Source organism: Choloepus didactylus, chromosome 5 (genome assembly GCF_015220235.1).
Source record: "Choloepus didactylus isolate mChoDid1 chromosome 5, mChoDid1.pri, whole genome shotgun sequence".
NCBI lineage: Eukaryota > Metazoa > Chordata > Mammalia > Pilosa > Megalonychidae > Choloepus > Choloepus didactylus.
Genome location: NC_051311.1, coordinates 147889441 through 147899949, shown reverse-complemented (window position 1 = coordinate 147899949; position 10509 = coordinate 147889441). Strand labels below are relative to the sequence as shown.

Genomic DNA, 10509 nt, shown 5'->3' with positions numbered 1-10509 from the left:
ATGTTCCTCTCCATTCTGGCCGCGTTTTGCCTGTGGCTGCGCCTGGCGCTGGGCGTGCGCGGCGCGCCCTGCGAGGCGGTGCGCATTCCCATGTGCCGGCACATGCCCTGGAACATCACGCGGATGCCCAACCACCTGCACCACAGCACGCAAGAGAACGCTATCCTGGCCATTGAACAGTACGAGGAACTGGTGGACGTGAACTGCAGCGCCGTGCTGCGCTTCTTCCTCTGCGCCATGTACGCGCCCATTTGCACCCTGGAGTTCCTGCACGACCCCATCAAGCCGTGCAAGTCGGTGTGCCAGCGCGCGCGCGACGACTGCGAGCCTCTCATGAAGATGTACAACCACAGCTGGCCCGAGAGCCTGGCCTGCGACGAGCTGCCGGTCTACGACCGCGGCGTGTGCATCTCGCCCGAGGCCATCGTCACTGACCTCCCGGAAGGTGAGGCCAAGGGAGGGCAGGAGGGGACCGAGAAGGCACCCGGGACTGTGGAAGCCACATGAGAACCGGGCGGCCACACCTATAGCTGCCAGTGGGTGATCAGCCCTCCATCCCCTTGCCAGGGTTGGAGGAGGTGGGAGGGGATGGGGGAAGACTTTGTTTCTGGAAGTGTTGGTTTCCCCAAAGGAATTTCGGGAGCCGAGGAAAAAGATTTTGTCCCATAAAGAATAAAAAGAAAAGGAAAAAAGAAAGCAAAAGAAAGGTTTTACTTACAAAGGAAGACAGAAATATTTTCATTTACTACAATAATAGAAATAACAGCGGCGGCTGCAGGAAACAGCCGGGAAACTGTCTGAGTCAGTGTTAAGCACTTTACGGGAATTAAGTCATTTAATTCTTTAAACACTCCCACTAGGCAGGTGCTAATACTCTTTCCATTTAGTGCTATTTCTTGAAAATTCTTTCTGAAAAAGCAGTGGCAGTCATACTTCCCACCAGAGTGGATGCATAAATTTAGTTGCCCTGGAAAATTGTAATGTCTATTTTATGGCCATTGACTGGAGGTGATGTCTGTGGCAACATAATTAACTTGATCTTTTCTCTCTTTGGCCATTTTGCGGCTTTTCTAGGAAGAAGGCGCAGATTTAAATCCATTTCTTGAAATGAAACCTAAGAATATTTTTGCTTTCTTTTATCCAGGCTTTCCCTGACCCAGGTTACCCCACATTTAGAGATTATGGTATTGCTTTAGCACGGTTTACGCTTCAGAGCACTGCCAAGAATATGAAGGAGAGTGGCGGTTAAGAAAGGGGAAAATTGAAACTCCCCTTCTAATTCAGTTTTAGAAAAATATGTGTTTATTACTTAAATTCTATAGATGATAAAAGGTTATGCTTGGTTTTGGTTATGTAGCTGTGGACTGTTTCTCAATGCAAAATATTAGGTGGGATCTGGAAATATATTGGTTATTTTGATTAGTGTAAAACTGTCAGCTTGGAGAAGGAGGGCTGGAATTATCCACTTTGGCTGTCATATCAGCCAGGATAAAAGGACATTCATTCACATCAATTTGTACTGGAGAGGCAGAGTCCCACCCAAAGGTCTCCTTTTCTAAACCCAGGGGTGCAGGGTATAAAAGAAGTAGTCGACAATCACATGACATATTTGCTATTTGTTATTGTTCTTTGTGATACTGTGTTAGTTTATGTCTCCAGATGGTTCCTTAGTCCAGACCAAATCACTGATGTGCCCGTGTGGCCCTGTGTGTATTTCAGACGTTAAGTGGATAGACATCACGCCAGACATGATGGTGCAGGAAAGGCCTCTGGACGCTGACTGTAAACGCCTAAGCCCTGGTGAGTTCTTAGTTCCTCAGGTTCTTAGCTCCCTACCCTTCCTCCCCCAAAAGTGATTTCTGCACCTTTTCCCAACTTTTTGCCTCTCTTGTCTTCTTTAGACCGGTGCAAGTGTAAAAAAGTGAAACCAACTCTGGCGACGTATCTGAGCAAAAACTACAGCTACGGTAAGTCATTTGATGAAGTCATTCACTTTTGAGACTGGACTCATTAAGCTGGGCCGGACAGATTGTTGACAACAGTGATGTTTTAGACCTTTCAGGCCTTGCAATTTAATTGCTACATAGGTGCTAAATAAAGAACAATAAAAAAGAATTATATATCAGTAATTTTACAATGGCTCCATTTTATATTTTGTTGAAAGCTTATAAAGTTATTCCCTACATCAAAATAAACCTTGCTTTTTTTATTAAAAAAAAAAAAAAAGCTAGAATTGCAATAGGGTTGTCCCTGCTAGAGCCAGGTGCTAGCCATGAGTCGGTGGACTTTTCTAGTTAATTGTGTGGGTTCTGGATGGCACCATGGCACTAAGTGTAAAAACTTCTCTTTATTCTGAATAAATCAAGTAAAAATAAAGTAAATTGCCTATATGAGAAGAATGATGTAGATCATATTAAAAGTTTGACATGACCCTTCTTGTCTTGGGAAAACGCACTTCTCAGGCAGGATGGCGCATCCCACATGCTCACTTCTTTAGGTTTCTTTGCTGCAGGTAGGATGGTGAGGGATGTTTGGGTGACTGATGCATGGATTTGGTTATCTGAGGCCCAGAGCATTAAAATCTGCCTACTTATCTTTTTGCTTACAAACAGCTATGAATATTTAACCTCTGAAAGAAAGTGTGGGGAAGTGTGTTAATCATAGAACCCTCTGGCTGCAATACTGACATAGTTTAAATGCCCTCTTCTCTCTTATTTGAAGGAAACATTCAGCATTTTCTTCAAAGAATAAGTCACTCATGATATTTTAAATTTTTTAAATAAATATAATTGTACTATCACCATTTGAAAGTAAGTTTAATTAAAAATATCTTCTTTTAAAATATGTTTGAGCTATTTTATATTTCTTTGCATTTCTTAAGTTATTCCTGCTGATGTAACAGAAAACTGTTTGGACAAAAAAATATTCAATTCATGTGCTAAGTTTTCCATATTTCAAATTGAAAGTTAACATCAAAGTGAAACTGCAGATTATAAATCACAAGTGAAAGTAGAACAATCACTGCAATATAAAAATCTGAAACAATAACCTCTTACTGGGACTGTCAGATTCGAGAATCCTTTACAGTTAATGTGGATAATTCAACCAAAATAAAAAATAACTATTTTTTCCCAATAAGTTTTCAAAAAACCTTTTCCATGTAGATATTGTCTTTGATCAACTTAGCCCATCTTCTGCCAAGATTCAGCCTAGGTTACTAATCACAGTTTCACTGTCGTGCTATTTTCTGGGGCGTCATTGCTTCGGAACTTCTTTAATAATGAAACCATTTTCTCTTCAAGGCCTTTACTTCCTTCATGAACCATTTTCCTAGGATGAAATTTAAGACAGACTCAAACTAAATTGATTGCACTTCCATGGGAAGGAGTAATAGCAAGAGGACAAAGAAAATATCTGAAATAGTGACATTAACAAACATTTGTAATACGAGTCTGCCTCCCCTCTGTTCAACACGGGCTGGTTCGTGAAAATAAAATACTGAGTACAGTAATTCCCAGAGACTCCTTCCAGTACGAAAATGTTATGACTCTAGTATCTTTCTCTGTAAAACAGAGGAAGTTCAAGCATCAGATGGGTAGTGGAACATATAAAATTCAGGGGGTCTGAAACTGAAAATAAGTATCTCCTTTCAGATCGTCACAAGGTACAGTATAAACAAATAAATGGCATTCTATGGAACTAAATTTCTTGATAGGTTTTTGGTAAAAAAGCTAATTTGGGAACTATAGAATTTTAGGGTTGAGAAGCTCTATGGGATCCTCTGTTTAAATCCAATCTGCAGGCGGAGGCAGAGCCCAGATGAAAACATGTTTGTCAATTTGCCTTGACATCTTGCAGCATGATGCAGAAGTTTTAAAACAATGTTGGCTTTTGGCCTTACATTTAGCATATGATTGTGTGGGCTTTTTGCCTTCAGTTGGGCTGTTTGGACATGACCATAATGATAGGAGTGATTCTTCCCGAGAGACTCAGGAGTTGATGTAAATACATCATCCCTAGTTTTTCTCCAAAGGCTTCAACAGCACATCTATTGATTTTTTTTTAATAATTCAATTTTATTGAGATATATTCACATACCATGCAGTCACACAAAGCATACAATCAGTTTTTCACAGTATTACCATGTAGTTGTGCATCCATCACCAAAATTAATTTTTGAATATTTTCATTACCACACACACAAAAGTAATAAGAATAAAAATTAAAGTGAAAAAGAACAATTAAAGTATAAAAAGAACACTGGGTGGTTTTTTGTTTTTGTTTTTTTTTTGCCCCCGTTTTTCTACTCATCCATCCATACACTGGACAAAGGGGACTGTGATCCACATGACTTTCCCAGTCACATTGTCACCCCTCATAAGCTACATTTTTACATAATCGCCTTCAAGATTCAAGGGTTCTGGGTTGTGGTTTGATAGTTTCAGGTATTTACTGCTAGCTATTCCAAGTCATTAGAACCTAAAAGGGTTGTCTATATTGTGTGTAAGAGTGCCCACCACAGTGACCTCTCAGCTCCTTTTGGAATCTCTCAGCCCTGAAATTTATTTCATTTCCTTTCACATCCCCCTTTTGGTCAAGAAGATGTTCTCCGTCCCTCATCTTTTGATTTTTAAATCGTAGTGATCCATGCCAAAATAAAAGCCGTGCAGAGGAGCGGCTGTAATGAAGTAACAACGGTGGTGGACGTGAAAGAGATATTCAAGTCCTCATCACCCATCCCTCGAACCCAAGTACCGCTCATTACGAATTCCTCCTGCCAGTGTCCAAACATTCTCCCCCACCAAGATGTTCTCATCATGTGTTACGAGTGGCGCTCCAGGTAGGCACGAAGGGGCAGAAGAAACGGCACACTTCCTACAAAAACGTGAATCCGTTTAGCATTCGTGGCTTAAAAAAATAATAATAAAATGCCAATAATGGTTTAAAAAAAGTTATGTTAATAGATGCCTCTGATGGGATATTGTATATCCCAAATAGCAAGTAATTACTCATAGAATCAAGGAAAAAATAGAAATATGAGTATTTGAATGGAAACTTCAAAAATCAATTTTAGAATTCATTAAGTGATTTCAAAACTTATAGGCAAAGTGTTAATAGAGAAAAGTGGGGGTGGGTGGGAGGGGGGTATAAGGGAACTCTGTATTTTCTGAATTATTTTTCTGTAAACCTACACCTTCTCTAATAAAATTATAAATTAAACTTACAGGCAGGTAAATTTTGTTGAGTAAATAAGTAAAAACGATTCTTTTCAAATCAATCTTAGTGTGGCAAATACTGCGTTTTGCTTTTTATTTTTAAAAAGCCTCCTTACTCTGATAACTTATGTCAAGTAAAGATGGCCATTTGACTACAGTTCCACACATTCCTTATCTACACATAGTTTGCAATATTTGTTTGATAAGCGCATTATGCACACGTACACACCCTCACATACACATCTCTCCACATCTGTTTCCTTGGCACCTTTTTATACATCTGTGCATTCCTTATAAGATAGAAGTCAAAATCTTCAGCCCAGTTTCCAGAGTCTGATTTGCTTGCTGCAATAAACTTCAGCAGTATCACTCATTTTATGTAACAAATCCCCCCATTGATTCTCTGCCGTTAATTTTAACATTCATCTGTTTCTTCTGGATTGGCCCAAGATTCTCTACATACACACGCACATGCACACACACACACACAGTGTGTTTTGAAACTGACTCCTCTAGGATAATCTCTTATTCTGTCAAAATTGGGGTGTCCTTCTCACACTGTGTATACCACCTTGTGCTCTCGGCTTCAGATGCATTCTTCTATTTATTTCCTGTCTCTCTAAAGAACGTATCACAGCCTCTGGATTGGGTTTATATCTGCTGTAGTACTAAATGCAGTCCTGGAGATGTACTGGACTGCTAGTCATTAAATTCTATTTGGATAGATGAATGGATTATAAATAAATTAAACAGCAGCTTTCATGCTGTTCTTCCCAAGTCAGTTTGTAGGTTTAATGTAACTCTAATCAAAATCCCAGTAAAAATTTTTTGGATGACTGGGAGTAACATCTTCGCAGATCAAACCAATGATCACTTTGAAGAATAAACTGGCAGGGCTTGTAAAAGAAATTTTGAAAATAAGAGGGATGAAAAGAAATCTGTCCTGTGAGATATGCAAAACCAGTATAAAGCTACAATTGTTAAAACCATGTGGTACAAGAATAGACATAGATAAAACAGGAAAATTTTTTGAAACAGATTCTAACACATATAAAAATATATTACTATATTTTATAAATACTGCAAATCAATAAGATTTAATATATTAATTTAATATTATTATCAATTTAATAATATATTAATATTACATAATAAGTGATGGAAGTTTTTATTTGAAAAAATAGTGCATTTTTCATTTCATTGTAAAATAAATTTCCAATTGATTAAAGAGATAAATATAAAAAAAACAAAGAGGACAAAATTAGGTGAATACATATGTTATCTGAGTGGCAAATTACATTACATAAAAGTAATGTAAAAAACTACAAGAGAAAGAAGAATACATATATTTGACCTAAAAATATTATGTACATAGAGATCACAAATAAAATGGAAAGGCACATAAAAATTGTAAAAAATACTTGCGGCAGATATGACAAAGGAATAATAATCCAAATCTATGAAGAATTCATACAAATTAATGTTTAAAACATTAAGACTACAATATACAAAGATGTGTACATAAATCTGAACAAATTCCAGAAGAAATACAAATAGTAAATAAACACTACAAAATTTTTAACTCCTTAATAAATTCAAGTAAAAAGAAGATTTCATTTGTACCTAATTCTTAATGTTAGCACATTGGATGAAAGTGCAACCATTTTGCAAAGAATTTGGCACTAGGCATTGAAAATCTAAAACCAAACCAAACAAAAACCCATACTCTTGAACCCAAGAATTCTGCTGTTAGAAGTCTGTCCTAAGGAAATGATAATACAGTGCACACTAATTTCTATACAAGAATATTGAATATGGCACTGGTAATAGTAGTATATGACTACTAAATTTATATTTTTGAATAGTTTTAATTGTACCTAAAATTGTATATAATGTAATGATAAAAGCAAATGTACAGTATAATCTAAATATATAGTATGGTATAAAAATATATATAGGTACAAAGAAGAATGAGAGAAAATTTAAAATATAGATGGTGTTATCTGGACAGAGAAATTCAGAGTTCCTGGAGAAATTTTGAAAATAATTTTCTATGTTATTAAATTTTTTTATATTATAAGCAGAAGCTGCTTATTGAGACTAATTACTTTTCTTTTTAGGATGATGCTTCTTGAAAATTGCATAGTTGAAAAATGGAGAGATCAACTTAGTAAAAGATCTGTAGTAAGTATAATTGACAGCACTATGAATATGGATTTAGGTGCAAGCAGAGAAATTCTATAAATTTGGGAATTCTTCACATTCCCCACCTCCAGGGTCTCCGAGGAGCCAGCAATTCCAACAGTATTGGACTTCTGAGTGGGTAGTTCAAAAGGGTATAGCTTTTCTCACTTGGAATTTTTATCAAACCTCTTATCATTCAATTTCAAATGTGACTTGATTGAGTTTTCAGTAGTGATCTACTGTATATTTCCAGATTAAATTCATTTTTTGGGTCTCATTAAATATAACATTTCATTGTTATGTCAAAGAGTCAGATACTTACTTGAGCAGAGTTATTACCCATTGGGATTTGTAGAGCTGTGAATATCCATTTCTAAAACTCCTCCCATCACAGACATCTTCCTGTGTATATAAGTTTTAAAACTTTTGTCAAAATAAATAGTATGCAAAAAGTAATCCTTTTGTGGCCAAATCCATGGTTCTAGTGGTAACATCATAGAAGTATTGGTGATTCAATTAGGGGAATTATAATTTGACTAATTTTTGCCCAGAGATGTGAAATCATATCAGAATTTAAGGAACGGGGTCATGGGTTTAAATTTTTTTTAAGTACATTCTCTTCAGAAAATACTTTTAGAGATATTCTGGAGAATTTATATTTTCAAGTTCACTAAAGGTACTTTTTATACCTGTATATATTTTTGTGTTATTTATTCTTTATATAAATACTGTTATATATTTATATTTTACTGCTACTGCCTGTGCTTAGTTTGCATCAGTAAAAATTCTTGGGCAGGGGAAAGAGGTATATTAATAACTGAGAAGGAGTAGTTTCAGAACAGCCTCCTCTGCTCAGTGCATTTCTGAATAACAGAACTGAACCCTACTGTGTTAAATCTGAGCTAAAAACTCATTGCCTCAACAGAAAATTCTAGCAAGACTGGTTATCTGGATTCCAAGATTACAGTAGATTAGAAGTATCATTGTAGAAGACAAATCACCCATAAAGACCTGAGATTGCTGAGAGGAAAGGAAGCTTTAAAAATTCATAGCCATTTGAGCCATTCCCTTTGCAGCAAATATTACAGTATATTTCAGTACAAATGTGAAGCATCACCATATCCTAGCAATGAACAATAATGGATTTATTATTGTAGAAGAGACTAGAATTGCACCCCTATGAGAGCAGGAATGATATTTTTCATTTGATTATATTCTCAGTGTCTAGAACAATGGCTGACCTTTCATAGTGCTCAAAACTTTTTACTGAATGAAATATGCTCTAACAAAGCAAGGACATGCATGTTACAATTTTAAAAAAAAGGATCTATTCAAGTGGGCTAACAAATTTTTTTTCTTACATGCAGCTATTTAAGGAGTAAATCCTTTACTAAAAGGAAACTTTATCCAGAATGACTCATATGGCAATGGTTCTGGGTAGTAACAGTTTAGTGGATTATTATATATAGGTCTTCCTTTGGAGGTAGGAGAATTAGGTGAGCCTGTAAGTGTGGTAAGGAAGTCTTGATTTCCTAGTGAGGCTGGATAAATAGCTGCCTTTAACCTTATTTTAAAAGGTTAAAAGATTTCAAAAGGTTTTACTATGTAGGTATATTGAATTATAGGACCCATGGACAAAAGTGCGTGTGTGAGGATCTTGGGAAATCAGATGGGGCAAACATGAATTCCATCTCTGACATTTACCAGCTGTGTGACCTTCTGCTAATAACCTTCCTGTGCTTTTTACCTGCTCATGGCACTAGGGCCTACCCAGAAGGGCTGTTGCGAGTTTCAGTGAAATGAATTTGCATATGAGGAGTTCATCATGTATTGAGCACCTGCCACATTGCCTGGCACACGATAACTGCTCAATATAGTATAGCTGTTATTATTGCTGTTGTCTTGATTAACATATTACAGTGAGATAACCGCATTGAGTCTGGTATTAGTTTAGCAGCATTAAAGGGGTAAGATGTATTTGACAGTCATGTTTGCAAATTGTCTCCCAGCAGTGGGAGGAGAGGCTGCAGGAACAGCAGAGAACGGTTCAGGACAAGAAGCCTCCAGCGAAGCGTGCCAGCCGTAGTAATCCACCGAAACCAAAGGGAAAGCCACCTGCTCCCAAAACAGCCAGCCCCAAGAAGAACGTCCAAGCTAGGAGCGCCCAAAAGAGAACAAATCCGAAAAAAGTGTGAGCTGACTGCTTCCCTAAAGGAGACTTGCTTAAAGGATAAGGCCAGGTATTGCCTGGGACAGCCTGAGTAAGGAAGGCCACACACCCTTGCCTTAAAAACTCACTGCAGTACTCTTTGTAGACACATCGTGCAGCATTTTTCTTTAATGTTATGCTTTTTTTTTTTTTTTTTTTGTAGCCACCACAAACCATAGTGGTAGGTTTGCACTTTGGGAGATGTATTAAAGCCGGTTGACAAAGCATATCACATTGTGTGCATACTCTGTGGGATCGCAGTCTGCGGGAAAAATGCTTTTTTGTTACAGTTTGACCTATTATGTGCATTGTGAAATAAATACCATATTTCAAACAAAACACTAAATTTTTTTTACAGTATATTTTTATTTCAGGCTGACTTCTGTTGCTAAAATGTTAATGATATTTAAAAATGTGATTTAAAATATAAGAAAGCAAGAGGAATGAATGTTTAAAAGATGTTTATGTTTTTACAGTCTACAGAAAGGTGCTTGTCATGAAAGATCTTTGAAAAATCTAGGAAAGAAGGATGTGGGAAACTGTAAAGGGTTTTTACAAAGAAGCCTTTCTGCCCTTTAGCTAGGAATGCTAAAAAGTAAAGTAATGGAAAATAAAAAGGAAAGGCAGTCAGAAAGCATCTGGATTCTTGCATTCTGGTTACCATGTCCTGGTGGAGATGCTCTGATATAAAAGGGTGCTTCTCACCAATACCCTTTAAGCACTACCAGAAATGGTCAATTTGTTTCTCCCATGATGATTTAGATACCAATGAGTCAACCTTCAAATATTTAAACCCACAAGAGGTTTTGTGCTCATCTCACTTCCCAGGATAGCCCAGGCATCTTCACTGTCGAGCCGTAGTGAATTTTCTCTCTGCCGGCGGCTGGACTGTGGTGGAGG

At 37.2% G+C, this 10509-nt stretch overlaps 1 protein-coding gene across 1 annotated transcript; it reads left to right on the top strand.

The window, feature by feature from the left end:
- Nucleotides 1–9735, top strand: SFRP4 (secreted frizzled related protein 4). The gene is made up of 6 exons (XM_037837555.1): nt 1–445; nt 1720–1800; nt 1902–1967; nt 4642–4840; nt 7337–7400; nt 9410–9735. Exons 1-6 carry the CDS (start codon nt 1–3, stop codon nt 9593–9595), a joined length of 1041 nt encoding a protein of 346 aa, XP_037693483.1. The 3' UTR covers nt 9596–9735.
- Nucleotides 9736–10509: the final 774 nt, after the last annotated feature.